At 54.0% G+C, this 24,153-nt stretch overlaps 1 protein-coding gene across 2 annotated transcripts in view; it reads right to left on the minus strand.

Annotated features, from left to right (window-relative positions):
- Positions 1 to 3,692: 3,692 nt before the first annotated feature.
- The window catches only part of NKAIN1 (sodium/potassium transporting ATPase interacting 1), a 52,079-nt gene continuing 31,618 nt past the window's right edge, over positions 3,693 to 24,153 (minus strand). Inside the window, exons 1-6 of one of the 2 annotated variants that reach the window (XM_056123166.1) lie at positions 13,887 to 13,934; positions 12,391 to 12,471; positions 6,706 to 6,919; positions 4,930 to 4,990; positions 4,482 to 4,563; positions 3,693 to 4,231 (exon numbers count right to left, since the gene is read on the minus strand). In XM_056123166.1, coding sequence (XP_055979141.1) covers positions 4,222 to 4,231; positions 4,482 to 4,563; positions 4,930 to 4,990; positions 6,706 to 6,919; positions 12,391 to 12,470 — 447 coding nt within the window. In that variant the 5' untranslated portion in view covers position 12,471; positions 13,887 to 13,934 and the 3' untranslated portion in view covers positions 3,693 to 4,221. Of the gene's footprint in view, positions 4,232 to 4,481; positions 4,564 to 4,929; positions 4,991 to 6,705; positions 6,920 to 12,390; positions 12,472 to 13,886; positions 14,025 to 24,153 lie in introns of those variants that run through there. The other variant, XM_056123165.1, reaches the window with a different exon arrangement.

Consider the following 24,153-nt stretch of genomic DNA (forward strand, 5'->3'; position numbering starts at 1 on the left):
GTGAGCCCTGAGCAGAGCTAAGAGGAAGATTTGAGCACTGCTGGGTGTGGCCTAACCACCCCCCCCCAACTTACTTGCTATTTTGTCTACCCTGTCCCTTGCCATGTGCCATGTGGCAGAGGGCAGCCTTGTGGTAGTCCATGGGGTCACATGTCACGTACTCATATATTTGGCCAAGATGCTCCTTGAGGCTCACATTCCTTTAGCTGTGGTGCTTGCGCACACACTCATCAGGGTCACACCCCCTGGCAATGATAACCACACATCCTTGACTTGTGCTTGCAGGGCTTGTACCTCTTTTATCGCGGGGGGAGGGGCACACCCGGCAATGCTCAGGGCTTACTCTTGGCTCTGCACTCAAAATCACTCCTGGCAGTTCTTGGGGAACCATATGGGATGCCCGAGATCGAACATAGTTGGCCACGTGCAAGGCAAGCAACTACCACTGCACTACCACTCCAGCTCCTGTAACTCTTTTTATGGTGTCTACACACTCCTGGCTACACTGGCATCGCAGACAGCACAGCTGCAGACTCGAACAGTAAAGCTGCCAGGACTTCACTTGGTGTATGAGAGCCACTGGGGATTTGAACTCTTCACCACATGCTTACAGGGAAGGGGCTCTAAGCCACTGTGATATTCCTCTGGGCCTCTCATCAGGTAATCTGGGTTTTTTTTTCCTTTTGTTTTTGAGGGGGGTGGGTCACACCAGGTGCTGCTCAGGTAACTATACGTAGGTTGGGTGGGGTCAGAGAGGTAGTACAGCAGGCAGAGTACTTACCATGAGTGCAGCAGGTCCGGGTTCAATCTCCAGCATCCCACACAGTCCCCTGAGCTCTGTCAGGAGTGATTCTGAGTGAAAAGCTAGGAATAAGCCCTGAGCACAGCCAGGTGTACCCCCCCACACCAAAACAAAAAACAAAAACCAAAAAACACCCAGGTTGGTTTTGTGCAAGGCAAGCGCCCTTCCCACTATACTATCTCTCCAGCCCATCATCAGGGAATCTTTTTTTCCCAATTGCGGAATCTTAGCACTGTAGCCCTGTCCTCCTGTTGTTCATCAATTTGCTCTTACAGGCACCAGTAACATCTCCATTGTGAGACTTGTTGTTACTGTGTTTGGCATATCGAATACGCCACGGGGAACTTGCCATGCTCTGCCATGTGGGCGGGATACTCTCGGTAGCCTGCCGGGCTCTCCGAGAGGAATGGAGGAATAGAACCCAGGTCAACCGCATGCAAGGCAAACACCCTACCGCTGTGCTATTGCTCCAGTCCTAGGGAATCTTAATTAAAAAAAATAATAATCCCAGCTATTATTTTGCGTGTGTGTCACACCCAGTGGTGTGAATGCTGGCTCTGTGCTCACAGGTGGCTCCCAGCAGGGCTCTGGTGAACCGTATGCAGTGCTGGGGATCAAACCTAGGCACGAAAAGCATGTTCTCAGCCAGCTGAGCTCTCTGCAGCCCAAGGACAGGTGTATTATTGGGGGGAGATTCCAAGATTCATTTCTGTGAAATGGGAAAGTAGAATAAACTGTGAAATGCAGGAAAAAGGTGGGAAGGGGCCAGAATGATAATACAGTAGGTAAGGCACTTGTATCAGAGAGAGAGAGAGAGAGAGAGAGAGAGAGAGAGAGAGAGAGAGAAGCAAGCAAACAATTTTTGCAAGAACTGCAGCTGTGGATGTGGCTCAGTGGTAAGCGGTAAGCAACCGCGTTGTAGGCAAGAGACCAAGGGTTTGTTTGATCCCCAGATCACCCCATATGCCAAGTGCAACTCCCAGTGGCACTGTTGCTTATGATCTCCCATGCACTGCAACCAAGTGTGTGTAAGCACCCCAACTAAAGCGTGTAACCCTGGTGAGTACCACACGCGAGCGGGCCAGAGCTGCCCCTGAGTGCCCGGCGGCTGTCATCATCACAAGAAAGGGAATGAGGAAAATAAATAACCACCAATGTTCAAAAAAGGCTTCTGTGTCGAAGCCACTCTGTGCTGCCTTTTTCCATGTCAGGAATGGAATTCCAAGTCAGGCATGGACAGAGCAAGATGCAAAGGCTATTTGGAAGGAGACATCCCCCCAAATGTGCTTCATCAGGAACATCAACAGGCAGCTCCCTGGATTCTTAGCACCACCTGATTCTCTGGGTAAGGAGGGGAAGTCGGACCACACAGCTAGGAGGCACAAACCAGTGCCCCAGGGCTGTCCAATTAGGGCAGTGACTTCACCTCCCAGCCCTGCCCTCTTTCTCTGTCCTTCTCTTGCAGAAGCTGACTTGGGCAGGATAGAGAAGCAAACACCAGTCTTTAATCAACCACCGCACAGAGTCCACCTTGCACGGCCCCAGGAAGAGAACGCGGCCCTGGCAGAGACAATCTTATAAAAACAGAACACTGCAAAGCACCAGTGGCTAAACCTGTTGAATAGAAAAGGGGCAGGGAAAGCTGGGGAGGGAGATGACAGCCGGCAGGGGTGGGAGAAAAGGACTGGGGCCCGCAGAGTTCCTCAAGGCTGCACCAAGGCCAATCCCAGGGCCTGTGATGGTCAGAGAAGCCTCTGCAGTGGGCTGGAGGCACAAGGCCCAGCTCTGGAGGCTGTTTGACCTTCGACGATGGGGCAAGCTTGAGGGGAGAGCAGAGAGCAAGGAATGCGGGGGAGAGGCCCCCTACGCCATGTAAGGCTGCTGTGCATGGCCTACACTCCACCCACATCCCCACACTCCACCCCACCCTGCTCGGTGAGCCACACACACAGGGGCCAGAGGGACAAACAGCAGCGAGGGCGCTTGCTTTGCCGTCCTGGGGGTCGAGCCCCAGCAACCCCTATGGTCCCTTGAGCCGCCAGGAGTGATCCCTGAGCGCAGAGCCAGGAGTAAGGCCAGAGAACCATGGGGCATGGCCTCAATCCAGGCCTGCTCTCTCCTCCCAAACCAGGGAGCGACCTTGACTGTCCTGCTCCCGCTGTGGAGGTGTCCGTGGGGAGAAAGAGCTCCAGGAACCAGGGCCCACAGCCCCATCTGCCCTTCAGAGGTTGGTGCTGGACATTGCCCAGGTCAGACACTGAGGCTGGGGCAGCTCTGCCTTGTCCACTCTGGAACGTCAGGTTTCCTACAGGCTGAGGTACCCAGAGCAGGTGGGGGGCAGTGGTGGCGCCACCACGTGGGTATGGGGCTGGAGTGTGGCAGACACTTGGACAGTGCCAGGGACCAGGGCAGTGGTGGCACGACTGAGTCATGATCCATTCTTTGACTGGAGAGAACTTGGAAAGTTGCCAAGGGTGGGCAGAGGGTGAGCAGGAGGCATCTGGACTCAGGCTGTGGTCAGGCTGGACTCAGAGGCCTAGGTTCGGGGCTTCAGGTTCCCCCCAAATCCATTTCCAGCCAGAGAAAGGGGATATCGCTTTAAGAGGGTTGATGGTGAGTGGTGCTATGAGGCATCAGTGCTGTGTGTGTGTGTGTGTGTGTGTGTGTGTGGGCGGGGGGGGGGTTACATAGTTCTAGAGGGTGAGGGGGGAAAGGGGCTTGGAAATGGAACAGAGACCAGGCATGGGTTCTGGAGTACACTGGGCAAGGCCTTCCACCATCGGAGCCCGGTGTGGGGCCTGAGCAAGTCCCTTCACATCTCTGAGCCGCAGTTTCCACAGCTGCCAAGGAGCATGACAGCCTGAGCCTAGCACAGGGGACTGCGAGTCAAATGAGAAGGCCGGAAAGCGTTCCGTTGGCTAAGGGGTGATTTTAATTATCTGAGGTGGGGAAACTGAGGCCCAGAGAGGGTTTCCAGGGCCAGGCCCCACAGTCAGTGAGGGAGAAGCGCTTAGAAGCCAGGACTCCCGCTCCCCTGGGCCGGGGGATGAGTGAGTGCAGAGAGATGGGGTGAGTCTGTCCACTCTGCCTTTTCTCTCTGGACAGGGGACAGGATGCTGGGGAGAAGGTGGTAGGGAGAGGCTGGGGAACAGAGGGAGGCCCCAGCGCCGGCCAAGGCTGAGTTTAAAAAAAATACAAACCCCGAGATCCCCCTCCCGCATCCCAACTTGCCCCACCCAGAGCCTGGGCAAGGGCCAAGTCCAAGTCCGCTGCCCAGCCACGGGCAGCCAGCGCAGGCTGCAGTCGGTCCTTGGGCCGCCAGGGGGCGCGCCAGCCCATGCGGGCCCGACCAGCGGCAGCGGCGGCGTAGTCTGTCCAGCCGCAGGCGAAGTGGCCGCGGGGTGGGCGCCGAGCAGAAGTTAGCCGGACCTGCGGGGGACAAAGGCACATTAGGGACGTGAGTCTCCTGACGGCCTCTCCACGCCCCCTTCCACCCCACCCTGCTCGCACAGGGCCCGGCGGTTCAACACAGCGGGCAGGGCGCTTGCCTTGCCCGTCGCTGACTCGGAGCTCGGTCCCACCCCCCCTGTGGTCCCCTGAGCCCTCCGGAGCCAGCAGGGATACCCGAGGGCAGAGCCAAAAGAACCGCCCCCAAACAAAGCCAAACCCCCAAACCCACGTGTACAGAGGCTGCAGCTGTAAATGCGACGTCTTCTGGGGCGCCTGGTACCCGTAGGAATCAAAGCCACCGATGAAGTCAACTGCAGGAGAGGCGGAGGCCTGGGTCAGGGGTAGGGCTGAGAGGAAGGAATCTGGGGCTGCATCTGGGATGTGGTTTTCCCCCAAGTAGCTTCTTTCTAAAAGAGGGGCCTGGAAGGAGCCGGGCTCAAGAAGGCCTGGGGGTGAGGGCAGTGGGCTGCTGGAGGAAGGCAGACTGAGTCACAGGGTGGGCCAGAGAGTGGGAGGAGGAGCCCAGCTAGAGGGGCTGCCCAGTAGGCATCACACAATGGGCCCCTCCCACTTACCCCTGCTACTTCTTCTCCCCTGCCACCCCCCTCTTCCCCACTGTCCACCCCTCCCCATGCAAGGCTCTGTCCGTGGTGCTGAAGGGCCCCAGGGCTACTCACAGCTGTCCTCTTCCTCCAGGAACACTTTGCTCACGTAACAGGCGAACACGAAGCCGAAGAGCTGCGGAGGGCACGCGTGTCAGGGAGGGAAGGACAACAGGGCAGCGCCTGACCTGCCCACCACTCGCCAGTCCCGAGACACAGCAAGTCCACGATAGCATCAGGCAGGGGAAATGTGGACAGTCCAGGCTCTGCGCTCCCTTCCATGGGTGAGAATCGGGTCTAGTCATTACCTTCCTGAGCCTCAGTTTCTCCAACTGGACCTGGGCAATCAATGCCGTATTGGCTTAGGAGTAGAGGATTATGTGGCCTTGTGTGTGTAAAGTAGAGATAATGATGGTCGCAAAGGAGACACTTCCCTTTCATACCTGGGCTGGTAACTCTAGAACCCCTCTTTATACCTGGGCTGGTAACTCTAACACCCCTCTTTATTACCGGGCTGATAACTCTAGCACCCCTCTTTATACCCAGGCTAGTAACTCTAGCACCCTTCTTCATACTTGGCTGGTAACTCTAGCACCCTTCTTTCATACCCAGGTTGGTAACTCTAGCACCTCTTTTTCTTTCTTTTTTTTAATGTAGGAGAACTGCTATTTATTCAACCACTGATTAGCTGATTGAATTGTGCATGAACTCCACCTTGGAATTTTATTGAATCACCGTGAGAGCAGTTACAAAGCTTTCGGGTCTAAGTCTCGGTCATACAATGAAACACCTTCACCAATGCCCATTCTCCACCACCAACAACCCCAGTATACCCCCATCCTACACCCTCCCCCTACCTGTGGGGCAGATGATTTCCACATTACTCTATCTCTACTTTGATCACATTCAATATTTTGACACCAGACCCACCATTATTATTATTTGAGATTTTACCCCAAAACTCAGATCTGCTGAAAAGGCAACAGTAGACAATTTGTTTTCTATTGCTGGTTACGAATAACATATGATGTCGCATGGCTGCAGTAGGACCATGTGATTTTGAAATTCCGAAATTTTAACACTTAAATCTGGAGGGATTTCTGCCAAAAGCCACTGGGTTTCAAGATTTGCTCCCGAGTCTCTGGGATCATGGCCGTTAAGCAGCTTGATCAGGAGCCAGAAAGGCCATTCGTGGGCGATGACTTGGCGTCTTGCTGGGACAGGAGGAGGACTGGAGGACAGGACTGGCTCCACCCCCATCCCGTGAGGCCCAAAATGTCTCATCACTGCGGGTCCAAACCTGACTGTCCAATGGCCTCTGGAGGATGACAGCCACCGAACCACCAGGGAGAAGCAGGCGGAGGAGGGACAACACCTTTTCCCCCCTGGGGTGGCCCAGTGACAGTAACCTACTGCGGGGTCTGGACGCATTTCTGCCAAAAGCTGCTGGGTTTTGAGATTTGTTTCTGAGTCTCTGGGAGAGCACCCCTTTTTCATACCTGGATAGTAACTCTAGCACCCCTCTTCATACCTGGGCTGGTAACTCTAGCACCCACCCCTCTTTCATACCTAGGCTGGTAAATCTAGCACCCCTGTCTCACACCTGGGCTGACACCTCTGTTTTGGGGACACTGCAGACAGCAAGTGATTTGTCCAAGGTTACACAGTGAGTAAACTGGAGACCCACCCAGGACTGACGCAGGCCTAGCGCGTTAAGCCAGCTCAGTCACTGGGATAGAGAAGGGACACCGGGCACAGGATAGAGCCAGGAAGCAGCACTGGAAGGTTGGAGACCTAGGTGTGTCCCTGCTAACTACGGTGAATGGGAGAGGCTTGGGTGTGTGGACTCACGGCCAGGAAGATCTGCAGCGCGCTGCTGAGTGCTTCGATGTAGGGGTAGTCAAGCAGGCAGCCTGTGACAGAGATGACATGATGGTCCTCCAGGGTCAGGCGGGAGTTCAGGACAGGGGTCACCAGGCAGCCGGGGCCGTTCTCCATCCACCAGGAGCGGTGCAGAGATGTGTTGAAGGTCATGATGAAGTCCCGGTCCTGGGGGCAGGGGGGCCTGGGATACTGAGCTGGGGGGAGGGGCTCCTCCCCAGGCCCAGGAGACTCCATAAGGCCTATTTCACCCCTGGACTAGTGTCTGCAAGTCTACATGTGGCCAGTAGGTGGAGCCTGAGGACCACGTAGAATCGACTCCAACAGAAGCGTCTGGAGCTGACCCCCAAGGACTCGGTCATTTCAGGACTGGAAGGGACATTAACAGCCCAACCTCCCAGTCACTGGTGAAAACCTCAACACAGGTCCTACCACTGGCCATTCAGATCACTCACCACTGTTGGATTATAGTTCTAAGCATTTTAAGAAGTAAGGTAAAAGGTAAAGGCCCTCCCATTGATCATCGATTTGCTCGAGCGGGCCCAGTAACGTCTCCATTGGAGACTTTTCATCCCCTGTGGGGAACTCAATAAACCTAAGCCTGTAGGGAGCTTAGGTTTATTGAGTTACTCCCACCACAGTGCTCCCAAGGCACATCCAATTCCATCAGGCACTCCTAATCCTCTGTGTGTATATCTTTAACCTCTCCTTTGTGATCTTCTTCCCCTATCTGTTAATCACTAATATCCCCAAATCAGACCCTGTGACTTAAAAATTCAAACTCTTCTGAGGGCTTTGGATTTTGTGTATGTATATATATGCCTTTCGGAGAGCCCGGTCACCAAGAGTATCCCGCCCACAAGGGCAGAGCCTCGCAAGCTCCCCGTGGTGTATTCGAAATGCCAAATACAATAATGACAACAGGTCTCATTCCTCTGACCCTGAAAGAGCCTCCAATCATTGGGAAAAGACGAGTAAGAAGAGGCTGCTAAAACCTCAGGGCTGGGAGGAATACAGATGTTACTGGCACCCACTCGAGTAATTCAACGATCAACAGGATGACAGTGATGATGACGATGATGAAGTGAAATATTGTTTTTCTCTTTCCTTTACATCCTTTGCATAGTTTATTTTAGAGCAATGTCCTTTTTGTATAGACACAGGAAGACAGTTAATGCTATGCTTTTGTAACATGGGAGTTAACTGACTGAATAATATTTATTCCTGGGCATTTATCATATTTACTTGACTTAAGCCTCAGCTGCCCTTAGTTCCTAAGGCCCAAAAATGGGGATCCCTCTGAGGGACAAGGGACAAGCTGTAAGCAACCCTGGCATTGAGAAGGGGCAGACTAAACGCCATAAAAAGTATAATAAGTTAAGAGCATGGTCATGGAACAAACTCTGTCATGACCAAAAAGAAGTAACTGAATAAGGATCCTGGGGTTAGGAAAGACTAACCTGGCCTGAGGATGTCCCCAGAAAGAGCCACCCAGAAAGAGCCACTTAAAAGCTTAACATATCTCTTACTGTACCCATGCAAAATGACTAGAAATATTATTAAGAAATAAATGTAAGATGATTGTTTAAATGGACACTGGCTAAGGAAAGGAAAAGTTATACATGGAACTCTACCCTTGGGCGAATCTCTTAGCAGGAATCTAGAGTGCTGATTTTGTCCTCAAGTTAATCCTCTTGAACTTCCCTGAAGGAAAGGCTTTATATCTGTTCATTGTTTATAATAACGTTCAACCACACCTAAGTGTAATTGCTACCTCCAACCCTTCATGATTTCTCTATAACTAACCCTGTGAGACTTAAACAGTCACTGATTTCCTACCAGCCTGGTGGCCCCTTCCCTTTTTTTTTTTTTTTTTTTTTTGCTTTTTGGGCCTTACAAGCGGCCAACATGGCCGGCCCGAGTTCTATTCCTCTGCCCCTCTCGAAGAGCCTGGCAAGCTACCGAGAGTATTCGATATGCCAGACACAGTAACAACAAAGTCTCCAATGGAGACGTTACTGGGCCCGCTCGAGCAAATCGACGATCAACGGGAGGGCCTTTACCTTTTACCTTTACCTTGGGTCACACCCAGCAATGCACAGGGGTTACTTACTCCTGGCTCTGAACTCAGGAATTACTCCTGGCGGTGCTCAGGGGACCACATGGGACGCTGGGAATCGAACCCGGGTCGGCTGCGTGCAAGGCAAACGCCCTACCCACTGTGCTATCTCTCCAGTCCTGGCTCTGCCCCTTTGTTCATCCTTCTGGTGAAAACTGGCTGAGGGATGGTGATCAGCCCCGAATGCACCAAGGGGACCCTCAGGTAATCAAGGGCAGTCTGATGACCCCCACCCAGGAACAGCAACATACCACTTTTCTGTGTGTGACAGAAAGCTTTGCTGGGCACATTTTTTCTCATTTAGTCCTTGTCTCACCATTTAAAATGGAGAATGGGGTTGACTCTCTTAAGTCCAGCTGGCCTCTGACACAGTTCTGTATGTCTCTTTCCTTGCTTGCTTTTTCCACTTTGGAGAAGCCCATATTCTCATTTGAACACATATTCTTCTCTTCCTCACTTCTTTTTTTCTTTCTTAATGGGAGGAAGGAGTCTTATAATGAACTTGAGGGACCAAAGGAATAGTACAGTGGGTAGGGCATTTGCCTTACACACAACTGATCCAGGTTTGATCCCTGGCACCTCATAGGGTCCCCCTAGCACCACAGGAGTAATTCCTGAGTGCAGAGCCAGGGGTAACACTTGAGCATGACTGGGTGTGATCCAAAAAGCAAAAAAAAAAAAAAAAAAAAAGAATGAAGTTGAGATTCAATTGCTTTAAATGTATTTATTTTGGTTTTGGGACCACACCTGGCAGTGCTCAGGACTTTCTCCTGGCTCAGCATTCAGGGATCACTCCTGAGCTTGAGGGAACATATCGGGTACTGGGGACTGAACCCAAGTCGATTATATGCAAAGCAAAGGCCCTACCCACTATACTGTCTTTCTGGCCCCTCACCTCCCATCTTTCTAAGTAAATTTCATTCAATAAAAACTACCTTGCATCAGCTTGCTCTTTAAGCCCGTATTCTCCCTTGAATACCTATCTCACTTGCTTGCCTCCATGTTTCTTTCCTCACCTATTTCTACTCTGGAGAAGTCTGTGTTCTCGGTCTTGAACATGTACTTCTCCTTCTCTCTCCCCTCAAATCTTTCCAAATAAGTTTCAACAAAACCTATCTTGCTTCACAAAAAAAAAAATTAAACAAAACAAAACCCACTATTTTGTGTGACTAAACTAATAAAATAGTGAATAGGCTGGTAGAGACCAGAATTTTATTTTTTCTTGGGGCTGAAGGGGTCACACCTACCAGTGCTCAGTGTTTACTCCTGGCTCTGTGCTCAGTGATCACTCCTGGTGATGCCCAGGGGACCATATGCGTTGTCAGGGATCTAACCCCGACTGGCCATTTGTAAGGCAAGCACCTTACCCTTTGCCCTCTCTGGCTCCAGACCAAAAATTTCTATTTTTTAAAAAATTTTTATTAGTGAGACACCATGAGGTACAGTTGTAGACTTACAAATTTTTGTGCTTGGGTTTCAATTATACAATGATCAAATACCCATCCCTCCACCAGTGCCCATTTTCCACCACCACGGGTCCCAGTATCCCTCCCACCCTCAATCCCCCCCATCCCACCCATCCCACCCTGCCTCTGTGGCAAGGCATTCCCTTTTGTTCTCTCCTTTTGGGTGTCATGGTTTGCAAAAGAGGCACTGAGTGGCAATCATGTTTGGTCTATAGTCTACTTTCAGCATCCTTCTCCCATCCTGGGAGGATCCTCCCAACACCCTTTATTTGGTGCTCCCTTCTCTATCTGAGCTGTCATTTCCCCTAGCATGTGCGGCTGGCCTCCAAGCCATGGAGTAAACCTCCTGGTACTTATCTGGGCTATTCTTGGGTGTTAGTCTCCTATTTTGTTACTTTATGTTCCCCAGATGAATGCAATCTATGTCTGTCCCTCTCTTTCTGACTCATTTCACTTAGCATGATACTTTCCATGTAGAACCACTTGTATGTAAATTTCATGACATCATCTTTTCTAACAGCTACATAGTACTCCATTGTGTAGATGTACCAAAGTTTCTTTAACCAGTCATCTGTTCTTGGGCACTCGGTTTTTTTCCAGATTCTGGCTATTGTAAAGAGTGCTGCAATGAACAAACAAGTGCAGATTAAAAATTTCTTAACCAAAATTCCTAAGCATGGTTTGCATCTCTATGGTTAGCAGTCTATTCACTCACGCAGTCTGTTACTATTCACTCTGTGCTGAGCAGGACGCCTAACACTGAGACATACCATCCCTTCACACCCTCTTCAGCAATCAGCGGAAGTTGGGAGGTACTAGAGGAGGAAGCCGACTATCAGAGGGAGGGAGCCAGCTGCCTAGGGTCACACAGTGGGAAACAGCAGAACTGAGATTCAGACCTAACCAGGGCTGGATGGCTAAACCAACGCTCAGTCATAGAGTTTGCTTCCTTTGTAGCTAAAAGTAGAAGTTACAGGGCTGGAATGATAGTGCAGGAGTGAAGCATATGGCTTAGAGACGCCAACCCAGGTTCAGTCCCTGCCACCACATGGTGGTCCAGAGCTCTGCTGGGTGTGACTCTGGTGATCCTTGGCACTGCACGGCCCAAGCAGTCCCTCATCCTCAGGCCTCTGCACTGAACTGCCAGTCATGTTGATTGAGTGGCCCTCAGGCCCCTGAGCACTGCTTGAGAAGTCCAAAAATAAAAGTAGCACCTCTGAGTTTACTCTTCCAAAGCAAAATGTTCTTTAGGCTCCCGGGCAAAATTCTTTAGGTAAAATGTTCTTTAGTTTCCCTGAATAAGGCCCTGCTCATCTTTCCTTTCTGAAAAACAGTAACCAGAACTAGATCCAGGGCCAGGGATGTGGCTCAGAGGTCTTATGCCTGGCATGTGTGAGGCCCTGGCAAACGATGTCTGGCACTAAAAAAAAAAAACAAAAAACAAAAATACTTCATCTAAACAACAGTCGTCAACAATTTTTTTCTTTTCGGGTCACACCCGGAAATGCTCAGGGGTTACTCATGGCTCTGCACTCAGGAATTACTCCTGGTGATGCTTGGAGGACCATATGAGATGCCAGTCACGTGCAAGGTAAACGCCCTACCTACTGTACTATTGCTCTGGCCCCAGACGCCAAAAAATTAAAACCAGAAGTGGATTCAAGTACTTATGGACTGAGTAGTACAAAACATATGTTTCTCCCCTCCCTTGCTCTGAACTAAAACAGACTTCTGGTTCCTACTGAGCTTACAGTCACCTGGGACTCCAGTCCAGCCTCCCGGAGACTGTCCCTCAGATACCTCCCCATCCTTTGTGTGTTTCTGCAGCTGGTGGTGCTGGGGCTGAAACCTGGGGGTCCTGCATGCAGATCATGCCCTCCTCTGCCCTTTGAATCCCCTCTCAAACCCCATCACTTGCTTCTGAGCAGCACAGGGGAATGAGAAGCTCTGATGATTGATTTTCTTCTAGTGATTATGCCCCAGACCCACCCCACGCCTCCAGGAGCCCTTGGGGAGGGTTGTGGCGATGGTCAAGTTCCGTCCCCTGGCACTGCCAGGCCTGAGGCTTACCTGGGACAGCTGTCCAACCTCCAAGTAGAAGCAGATGATGAAAGCGTTCCAGCCGACCCAGAGCACCAGCCAGGCTGCATACTGGGAAAAACAAGAGGTGGGGTCAGGGTGGGGGTTTGAGGTGTGTGTGTGGGGGTTGTCCATAGAGTCTGAGCGCCAGGAGAAAGCCAATACTGCTTTCTGAGTGCTTTCTAGTATATAAGCTGTATTTACATCCATCCAGTCCTTACAACAGCCCTGCAGGGAAGGCATTGATCTCTCCAGGGAAATTTCACCGTCTGGCAAGCTCACAAGAGCTTGAAGAGGTAGAAGCAATCCAGTCCGGGTACCAGGGAAGGGGCTCCTCAGCGCCGCTCTGCAAAATAGCCACCAGATGGCGCCCTACCCACGGCAACGAATTACAGGCTCTGGGCATCTCCGCCCGCCCTAAGCCTGCAAGTCCAGGGGCTGCCTCCCCTCAGATGGCGCTGCAGGAGGCGTTAAGCATAACCCAGGGCTTTGCCTGGGTGTCTCTCATCTGGGGGGGGGGGCGGGGGGGAGGAGATTTGGAAGTACTTCTGGGGGCACACCTTCCAGTGCAAGGTGTGGGGGGAGCCTCAGAATGCGTGGGAGCAGGCTCCGGCAATTGCAGGCCACCGGGTAGCCCCGCGGTGCTGGTGTCCTGCATCTACTCCATACACCTACAGAGTGAGGGTGAGTCAAACCAAAACGGAGTTTGGCAGAAACCTCCCAGGGCTTGGGAAGAGGACAGAGGGTGTGTCAGGGCCAGAAAGCCTTTCTGGGATGGAGCGGAGGAAGCTCTGATGCCAAGTGTACTAGGAGCCCTCGGCAACTTTCTGTTTCCTTTGTGGCATGGTCTTCTGGCAATCATTGGGGTCCACTGGTTCTATCCCTGATGGTGCTGGGGCAGGTGGGGAGAGGGAGGGTGGTTGGAGTTTCAGGAGTTTCAACCCAGGGACTCACCCATGCTACAACTGTGCTTAGTGTTTAAGCCTCATCCCTGGCCCCTTGATCATAGCTGATGAGCATCCAGAGGACACCGGAGAAGCTAAACCGGCTATGACCCCATGCTCCCCGTGCCAGAGGCCTTGAGGTGAAGCAACCAGAGCCTTCTGGGACCCTCCTGTCAAGTCCTGGCCGTGGTGCCTGAGGACACCTGGAAACCACCCTGAGCGTCATCTCCTATGGACAGTGGAGTGGGGGAGACCAGGATTGCAGGCTGTGGCAACAACGCATTAAGGACTGCGGAACTCAGCAGGGTGCTGGCACAGGGCGGGAGGCGCGCACTGAATGATGTATCTTGCTAATATTTAGGCTTGTTCCCTGGGAAATTCTTTAGGAAAAATACCAATCTTGTAGCCACGGAGAAGCACTGGGCCCTGGGTATCGAGTGCAGCACCCAGGCCAGGCTGGAGCCAGGGCAGAGACGAGTGCCTGGGGGAGGAGGTGGGGGGGCAGGGGGGTGGCAGGGGGAGCAGCTGAGGAGGGAACCATACCAGAATGAGGTACCGGGAGCGGTACTGCACGGTGCCAAAGATGCCCAGGATGACGGCCATGATGTGCAGAAAGTTGGCAAGGATCGGTGCCCACTGGTAGCCCAGGAAGTCAAAGATCTGCCGCTCCAGTGCCGCCACCTGTGGGGAGAGCAGGCTGAGACCACAGGTACCCCCAGGGTGGCAAGGACATCCCACCACTCCAAGGTGTGGAGAGTGGGGATGAGACGTGTGCCGGCCCCGAGATGTCAGGGTGGGGGTGTGTGTGCCTGAGCATCCCTTGGGGTGATCCAGGATTCCTGACACCTTCTTTCTCTGTGCTCTGCTGGTTCGGCCCACCGCATCTGCACATCCCTGGGGCTTGTGGGTCAAGTCAGCACACAGACCACATCCTCGAGCTGACCCTTCCTAGCCATTCCTCCCCACCCCCCACCACAAACACACACACCACGCATAGACACACACATCCAGAGGAAGCCCCAGCACTCGGAAAACGTGGGTTGCTGAGAAAGGGTTTTTTTTTTCCAGGCTGAAGCAATGGTACAGCAGGGAATGTGCTTGCCTTGCCCACCGCTGAGAGGGCTCTGATCCCCAGCACCCGCTATGGTCCTCTGAACCCCACGAGGAGTGATCCCTGAGTGCAGAGCCACGAGTCAGCCCTGAGCACCACCAGGTGTGGCTCAAAAACCAAATGTCCCTCCTCCTCCCCAAAGGAAAGAAAAAATAGGAAAAAAGGGACATCCCCCCCTCCCACCAGTCGCCAGGGTCTCTAGGAGACAGGAACCCTGGCCTCCGGCTCTTACTCATCTGCTTCCACGTTCCCTGGCCACACCCCCCACCCTTACACAGTGCTGGCCCACATCATATCTCTCCACTGGGGTTTTAGGAATGTGGGTCCAGCAGGGGCTGGGCCTTGTGCTAGTGGTGATGGACAGACAGCGAGGACCTCAGGGAAGAGCCAGCAGGTGGGCGAGAGTCCATGGGGGGAAGAGCACAGAGGCCCTGCCCCAGGACTCCAACACCAGCCACCCCACCCGCTGCCCAGTGACACATCGGGTCCCAGAGCCTCTCATAGCCGATGTGCTACACTGCAAGCTACATGGCCCGGGCCTTTGAAACCATGAGGGAGGACCAGTTAGACACACAAACGGGCTGCCACCGGACTCGGCGCCCGAGTCAACAGTCCTGAGTTGAGCCTCTCGGCTGCCACCCAGGAGCAGGGTCGGGCATGGTCCTGGGCTGATGGCTCTGCTCCGCCTCTGTAAACATCAGGGGGCTTTTCAACCTGTGGGCTTCATCAGGGAGTGCACTCCCTCAGGCCGGGTGGGTCCAAGAGCCAGGCCTAACCTGAGAACACACACAGGGTTCAGGAGTGGTGACCGCCCTCCCGGCCCCCCACTGCGAGTCTCCTGGCCATTTGGGGGATGGCTGATCTGCCTTCCTGCTGGGTGGGTGGCTTGCACCGGCTGGCAGCTGACCCCACTACCTGCTGGGGCCCCCAGGTGCAGGACAGAGACAGGGAGAGTAGACGAGCCAGTAGCCCGTGATTCGTGTGGCTACATCTGCAATGGACCCTCTCTCCTGGGGCTGGGGGTTTCTTTGGGTATTTTTCTTTGTGGGAAAAGGGGGGCTTTGAGCCACACCTGGCAGAGCCTGGGCTACTCCTGGTTCAGAAGTGAGTCCCTGATGGTGCTCAGGGAACTCTGTGTGGTGCTAGGGAGGGCACTGGGGTCAGCTGTAAGCAAGGTAAGTGCCTCAACCTCTCAATGATCTCTCCATTCTTCCATCTCTCCAGAGAGAGAGAGAGAGAGAGAGAGAGAGAGAGAGAGTGTCTCTGTGTGTGTTTGTCCAGTCCTTCAAGACCTATAGCCCCAGGGGTGGGAGCAGATGTGGCCAGGAGAGAGAGAGAGAGAGAGAGAGAGAGAGAGAGAGAGAGAGAGACTACCATAGTGGCAGACAGTGGGATGGGGTGGGGAATGGGAGGGAAACTGGGACCATTCATTGGTTGTGGGAAAAGTAAAAGTACACTGGTGAAGAGATGGATGTTAGAACATTCATTATATGACTGAAATCCAATCAGGAACAACTCTGTAAATTGTATATCACAGTGATTCAATTAGCATCCCCAACCCGAGCATCACCGGGTGTGACCCAGAAAGCCAAAAAAAAAAAAAAAGGGAAAAAATATAAATGATGTCTCTGGCAATAGTGTAGTCTGCTGGGAACCTGCTTGGTCCTTCATTCAGCCCACCGTTGAAGTTCCTCCTTCCACTCCCCTTTCCTGTCCCCACGTTGTCTTTAACCTTCAAAGAGCAGCACCAAACCCCCTTTCCTGGGAAGACCCCACTGGTGGTCCAGAGGGCTCTGGATCCACAGGCTGAGGAGGACCCATGGATCTTGGGCCCCAGCCTGGACTCAGTCTTGTCTCCAGTGCAACAGGTCCAGTCTGCCCCCCTTCCTCCATCCAGTCTGTCACTGATCAGCTCAAGGAAGGCTCAGTCCGTGTCAGCCCCGAGCCTCTGGGAAGTCAGAGGAGGAAACTGTGGGCCACCCCCAGAGCAGCCTGGCTGGACGTGGGCCTGAGTGACACCCGCCCTCCGGCTTCCTCCGAGCGGGCTCTTCAGGCAGCGCACCACCTGGAGAGATTTAATTATATCTTTAATTCTATTCACTTTTATAGATTTTGGGGCCGCACCTGGTGATTCTCAAGCTATACCCGGCTCTGTGCTTAGAGTGACCCCTGGCAGGGCTCAGGAGACCAAGCAGTGCTGGGGAGTGAAACGAGTCAGCCATACAACGCCCTACTCACTGTACTATCTCTCCAGTCCCTACACATATTTTTTAAATTGAGATCCCATGGTTTATAAATAATTTCAATTCTAACACAGATCTTTTATTATTTATTTATTTGCTTGTTGGGTCACACCCAGTGATGCTCAGCAGTTGATGCTCCTGGCTCTGCACTCAGGAATTACTCCTGGTGGTGCCATATGGGATGCCGAGGATCAAACCTGGGTTGGCCACATGCAAGGCAAATACCCTACCTACCCGCTTGACTATTATTGCTCTGGCCCCCATAATATCAATTCTAAAGTTGTTATTTTGGGAGCCCAGAGATTTGGCTCTGTGGCAGAGCACCGGCTGCCCAAACAAGCAAGAGGTCACGGATTTGGCCCCCAGCGCCACCCACATGCCTAGTAAGATCTGGTGGCACTGCCATCTGGCATCCCTGGTGCCACAACCAAGTACCAGAGTCTTAGCAAGCACCACAGCCAAAGTGGGCACGGACATGGTTGAGCCCCTTGGGAGCAGCACACTCAACTTGGGAGCACTGTGGCGAGAGGCAAGCCTGGTGGTGGTCAGAGCAGAGGGGGCAGTCGCACTTATTAGAACACCAGTCGAGAGCCAGAGTACAAGGGGTAGGGTGTTGCCTTGCACATGGCCAATCCTGATTTGATCCCTCACGTTATATATGGTCCCCTGAGCACTACCTGGGATGATTCCGAGCACTGAGCTAGAATTAAGTCCTGAGTACCACTGTGTATGGTTCAAAAAACAAAAAAAAAGATTGGGGACAGAGGGCTGGCTCGTGGCTTAGGATTCTTGCTGTCGGGTCAGAGTGATAGGACAGAGGGTAAGGCACTTGCCACGTACACAGCTGACCTGGGTTTGGTCACCCACACGGCCCCTCCTGGAGTGGCCCCTGGGTGCAGAGCCGGGAGTAAGCCCTGAGCCCAGTGGCCCCAAAAACAAAATAAAAACAAACACACAAAAAAACATTAAAAAAGAATGCTTGTTTTACAACTGTGAGGTTCGACCCTTGGTATTGCCAAACTGGCCATAGACGCCCTGGCAACTCTGCGAACTGACCTGAGGCACGGAAAGTGATTTCTGGGCACACGACAGCTGGGGCACAAGCAGCCCAGTTACAAGAGCGCAACCCCCAGGGGGCAGTACTGAAATGTATAAGCACCAGGGGCAGGGAATGCCACCAACAGGGAGCCTGAGTCTGAGCCCCACAGTGACCCGGGAGAGCCCAGCATATCTGGGGAAAAAAAAGAGTGTGACCCGCAGGGAGACCAGCTAAAGAAGTGACCCTTCGGCAAGACACACAGCTGGTCGTGTGAGCGCCATGACTGAGTGTCCAAGCACACAGCAGGTGTGGGTGTGGCCTCATGGCACGACAGTGGGTGAGACAGGCGGAGAGCATGTTTGAGCAGCTGACAGATGAAGGCGAGACCCAACTCCCAGCCTCATCCCTGGCTCCTGCGGGCTCTCCAGGTTAGGAGCGGCCATTTGAATCCTAATCAGCCTTGGTGCATTGTCCTCTGTCCTGGGCAGGGAGGGCCTATGGAGACAGCAGCTCACTCCTATGCAGTGATTCTGAGTGCCCTGCATCAAGGGGGAATGACTTGGGGGATATTTTCACCTACTCAGCCTGGATGTCAGGAGCCAGCTTCTTGGCTGCCCTCCTATGTGGGACAGTACGGTAGCTCCTGGGGGATCAAAAACAGCCCCCCCTTCAGCCCCTTCTTCCCACAGAAGGGGGCTGGCTACTAACAAGGCCTAGCAAGTTAGGGGGTTATCTCTATTGTCTCTGGGTCTGCCAAACCTCAGTCAAACAGGGCCCCAAAGAAGGAGGACGAGGTCAAAAGCGTGATAGTACAGCCAGGAGGGCACTTGCCTTGCACACGGCCTCCCTGGGTTCAATCCCTGGCATCCCAGATAGTCCCCAGACCTCCAAGGTGTTTCCGTTCTCTCTTCTCCATCTCTGTGGAGCACGGAGACCCTCTGTGCTGCAGATGACACTCGTCCCTGGCTTTCGTGCCCTGGCACTGACCCGCTGGGGACAAGATGATCCACTGACTGGGAGCAAAGTCTGGAACAAAATTCTGGAGTCACTGATTCTACCCATCCCTGGACAGTCACTTAACCACACTGAGCCTCAGCCTTCTCACCGACAAGACAGTGTGGTCCACGGGGCAGGGCTGAGGCTCATCAGTGGAGCATAAGACTTGATGTATGTGTGAGGCCGGGGGATGATCCCTGGCACCCCCAAATGAGTATGATTTATAACCCCTCCTTAGTAAGGTTGTAAGGGGTGGCATTCATTAAAATCAATTCCCAGGGTCTGGAGAGTTAGCACAGAGGTTATCACACTTGCCTTGCATGTGGCTGACCCCGGTTCAAATGTTCAGTTTTGCACAGGGCCCCCCAAGCATTGACAAGGATTCCTGGGTGCAGAGTCGGGAGTGAGCCCTGAATGCGGTCACGTGTGGCCCCAACACCAAAAGAAAAAAAGTAAAATAAAATTCAACTGCAGACACCCCCACCCCCCTCCACCCCTGCTGTATGTGTTGCTTTGGGGGTGGAGCTGCTTTGGGATACACCTGGTTTTGTTTTCTTGTTTGTTTGTTTGTTTGTTTCTTTTTGGGTCACACCCTGCAATGCTTAGCGGTAACTCCTGGCTCTGCACTCAGGAATTATTCCTGGCGGTGCTCGGGGGACCACGTGGGTTGCTGGGAATCAAACCCGGGTCGGCCGCATGCAAAGCAAACACCCTACCCACTCTGGTATTGCTCTAGCCCCCACACCTGCTCGTGTTTGGGGTCACTCCCAACGGGGCTCAGGGGACCACGCGCCTGGAGATGGACCCCAGGTCTCCTGCATGCAGAGCCTGTGCCCTGCCCTGGCGTCCTCTCTTCAGCCTGCTGGCCTTGCCTTTCCTTTCCGGTGAAGGGGCACGCCCTGCTCCCCATCTTCCCAGGAGCACCGTCCCTCATCAGCACACATGAAATTCATCCTGTGTCTTCCCGGACACTCCTAATACCCCAAAATACTGAAGCAACTCAGACCCCCACCCTTCCTGCTTGCCTCCACCTCACCCCCCCCCCACACACGCCCCGGATCTACACTGGCCACCTACCCATCAGATTAGCCAACTCCACCCCGTTAGCCTAGCTAACACTTACCACGCCCAACGCCGGCCCTGTGTCCAGAGTGTGGGGCCCCAGCAGGTGTCTGGTGGTAGGAGTTAGAAACCGAACTTCGGGCCCACTCTTGCCAGCCCACAGCCCATGTTTGGTCCTGGCGCTCCGGCCAGCCCTGGCTCTCTCCCACGGGTCACTTTCTCACCCCACCTTCTGCTCTGACTGGCTGTGCTGGGGGCTCTCTGGGCCCCACCAGTTCAAGCCCAACTCAGCCCTCTTTTCTAGAGTGAACCCTCCAGAAAGCTCCCCGCCCCCCTACCCTGCCCTGAACGCCCCGCCCCCACCCTGATTATTTATTTATCGGTAGCAGCTAACTGAGGGGATGCGGTTGCCATGGGAACCTTCAGCCCCGAGTCAGGGCCGCCTCTGTTCTCAGTAGGATGCTCTTGTCTGTCTAGACGCCAACCCCAGGAGCCCCACATGGGGGGGTGGGGGATGAATAATGCAGATGGGCCCACCCCAGCCCCAGGAAGCTGGCTGGGGGAGAGCCTGGGGAGGGGGCTGGGCTTGGGGCCACAGAACCCATCAAAAGCCTCTTGTGCCGAGCCTGTGCCAGCCAATTCTGCAAGTCAACCACTTTGCTGGCCAAAATTCCAGCCATGTCGCCACAGGAAGTAGATGCAGAGTCCAGCCGTCTGAGAAAGGCTGAGGGAGGGGTCTCAGAGTTTGTGAAGAAAAGTTTGCCCTAGCCTGGTCCTTTGGTTTTAGCTCACAGGGGCCTGAGCTGGGAAGGGCTCACTATGTGGGGTCACCCTGACTGGAGTTCCTGCCCCAGATCAGCCTGTGGGGTGCTGTGTGACCTGGGGCAAATGATGCCCCTCTCTGAGCCTGTCTCTTCCCCGCCCCCGATCCTCTTTGAGGAGCCAGACGGTGCTGGCAAAGCTCTCTGTCCAGAAGCCTGGCACACGGTGACACGGTGGGTGCTCGGATATGCCCACAGCCATATACCGTGTGGCAACCCCAGACTCAAGCTCCCCCTTTCCCGATGGATTTCAGAGGCAGCTGACAAAATCTGGCTTGACGCCGCTCCTCATCCGTGAAATGAGGGAGCAGGACTGAATTGCAGAAGGACCCCTGGAGACCCCCTGGTCCAACCCCTCAAGCTGACGGGAGTGAGGGCAGGGAGAGGCCCCAGGGCAGGCGATGGCCCTTTCCCAGGCCCATCTGGGGCCCAGCCCCGTGTGAGCGGGAGCGTGTGAGAATACGTGGGTGTCTGCAGCAGGGTAGATGGGCCCTGTGGCACACCGGAGCGAATCTCTTGAGCACCTACTACGGTGGGCATGGGGCGGGCGGTGGAGGGGAACCGGACGTGAGGCGCCCAGAGCTCAAGGTTGAAACAGATGCAGTGGGTCTGGGGGAGAGGAGACAGCTCTGGGGCAAGGGCCCCCACCCGCTGTGCCATGATGTGGGCACTTGTGGGGATGCCTTTCTGCCCCCATCACTGTCACACACTCACACACATACATATATGCACACACTCTCTCAAGTCACAGTCATACACACACAAACCTTCTCACACTCACATGCAAAACACGCTCTCACACAGTCACACATATACACACACACATATACAAACACATGCACACATATTCACACCCTCTCAGTCACACATTCTTTTCTTTTCTTTTTTTTTTTTTTTTGGCTTTTTTTGGGTCACACCCAGCAAAACTCAGGAGTTACTCCTGGTTCATACACTTAGGAATCTCTCCTGGCGGTGCTCGGGGGACCATATGGGATGCTGGGAATCGAACCTGGGTCTGCCGTGTGCAAGGCAAACGCCCTACCCGCTGTGCTATTGCTCCAGCCCCTCAGTCACACATTCTTACACTCACAAACACTGTCACACACACACACGCTCACACACACATTCTTACACTCACACTCACATTCTCAAACATACACACACTCTCACACGCATCATCATCCATACAGACAAATATATACTAACACACTCATACACACACACACACACACACACACACACACTCTTCCCTCTCTCTTCTTGGGCACCCACACCCCGTCTCTCTCTGTCCCTCCTTGGATCCCGCTGGAGAACAGCCAAAATGCTCATCACTGTTAAGTGAAAAACAACAGACTGCAGAACAATATGATTCCATTTGTGTAAAAAAAGAAAAGCTTAAAAAAAAAACACCCCCGAAATGTGTGTGATTGTAAATGCAGAACCCAGAGCAGGGAAACACACAACAAACACAGTGAACTGCCTTCTCCAGGGAGAAACGGGCAGACAGGGAGTTCCTTACACACACCAGCTCTGGGAGCCACCAGTCCTGCAGCCCGCTGGGAAAGGGAGCAGAGCACTGAGCCAGGAGTAGCGCTCAAGTGCCAGCCAGGTGTGGCCCAAAACACAAAACACAATGAAACAAATAAACAAAGACTGCAGGGAGGGACAGGAGGGAAGGCCTTTGCTTTACATGTGACCCTAGCTGGATCCAGTCTCCGGTACCACATACAGTCTAGTCCCCTAAGTACTGCCAGGAGGGGGACCCCCGAGTGCGAGCCAGGACTAAGCGCTGAGCACCAATGGCTGTGGCCCCCCAAACCAAAACAACTCCAAATGAAGAAAGACTTTCTAAATTTTAATGATAATTTAAAAAAAAACTCTCTCTCTCTCTCTCACCCTCTCTCACACACAACACACACACACACACACACACACACACACACGTTGTTGGGGGTGTTCCTCATAATACTCTGCCAACTGGGCCAGAAGTTCCATGCTCAGCCAGCGATGTGGTGCAATGCCGCTTGGGCCAGGAATGAGGGGTGCCACAGGACCATGCCTGGCAGTGCTCGGGGGCAATGGGGTGCTAGAGCTAGAACGCAGGTCTTTGGACGTACAAAGCTTAAGCCCCAGCACCTGAGATTTTTCTCAGGCCCCACAAAGTTGTATTCAGGGGACCATGTGGCGCCAGGCTGGAGGCTGGGCCTCCTGCATGTAAAGCTCTGCCCACTGAGCTATCTCCGTGGCTCCTGGAACAATGTCTCAGATGCCTCTTTATACTGCTCTGTCCTCACTGCTGGAAGGCACTGTGGGATCCGGGGCAGGTTCCCCACCCCCTCCCCCTATAGCCTCATTTGTGCCACAGTGTCCTCTGTAGCACGAAACCACTATCCAGGCTGACTTGCTTCAGTGGCTGGCCTGCAGGGGAACTAGGCTTGGGGACCTGAGACAGCTAGGAAGAAGCTCATGACTGCCCCCAGAAGCTGCCTCTGCCAGCCCTACGCAGCCCTGATCCTCCCGGCTGGCCCCAGCAGATCCAGAGTCACTTCTCCAGGTGCACCTGTCTTGGTGCCTGCCCCCGCAGCCAGGCACGATCCCTGGGCGGAAGGCTCCCCACCACCAGAGGAGGCTCAGCGGGGTCCCCGGCAGTCGCCCACACAGGAAGTGGCGGAGCTCAGAGCCCGGCAGGCTGCTCTCCCGCCCCTGTGGTGAGTCACCAGCCCGGCCCCTGGTGGGCAGCGAGTGAACACTCCAGTTTACTCATCACCACTTCGTGCCAGACTCTTCCGAGGACGCTACAGCTGCTCACGCCTTCGTGCGACAAACATGTCTGGAGTCTTTCGCGTGCTGAGAGCTTAGTGGGACCGAGATCCTGTCCCCACACGACAATCCTGCACTGCCCTTCCCAGTGCCCACACACGCAGCACCTGCCTCAGTCCAGGGAGGAGTAGGAGAGGGAAGCAGAGGCCCCTTGGTTCTTTCCAACCAACCTCACACAACAGGCCCCCGCGTTCCAGACCCTTCTATGGAGCCCCTTTAGTACCCCTCGGGTGCCACAGGCTATTTCCCCTCCTGCATCCCTCATCTCCAACACCCTGGTGGATAAGGAAACAGAGGCACAGAGTGAGAGGCTTGGCCGGGGCACCTGGAGCACTGGGGGTCCAGGCAGCGCAGAGGGCAGCCAAGTCCTTGCCTGCCCACGTGCTCTGGGCTGGAGCTCCCAAACCGTCAGACGTCAGACCCGGCTGGCACTCGGGGATCACACCCCTCCCCACACTGCCCGAGGCGCCTTCAACGCTTGGTGTTGCTCTCCTTCCCTCAAATCCCGCCATCTGTCCGTCCCCACGGCTCCAGCTGGGCTGGGGGGGGGCGGCAGGAGCAGCTGGTCAGCACTTTCTGCCTAATTAGCCCCCCGAGACCACGCCTGGAGCTGGGAGGGGGCCCAGGAGGGGCTGGTCCTGTCAAGAGGCAGGGGCGAGGGCTTGGCCTCAGTCTCCACGGCAACCGCTCCCCTCTGCCCTGGGACGGTGCCCCTCAG

The sequence above is a fragment of the Sorex fumeus genome, unplaced genomic scaffold, assembly GCF_029834395.1.
Source record: "Sorex fumeus unplaced genomic scaffold, SorFum_2.1 ptg000047l, whole genome shotgun sequence".
Taxonomy (NCBI): domain Eukaryota; kingdom Metazoa; phylum Chordata; class Mammalia; order Eulipotyphla; family Soricidae; genus Sorex; species Sorex fumeus.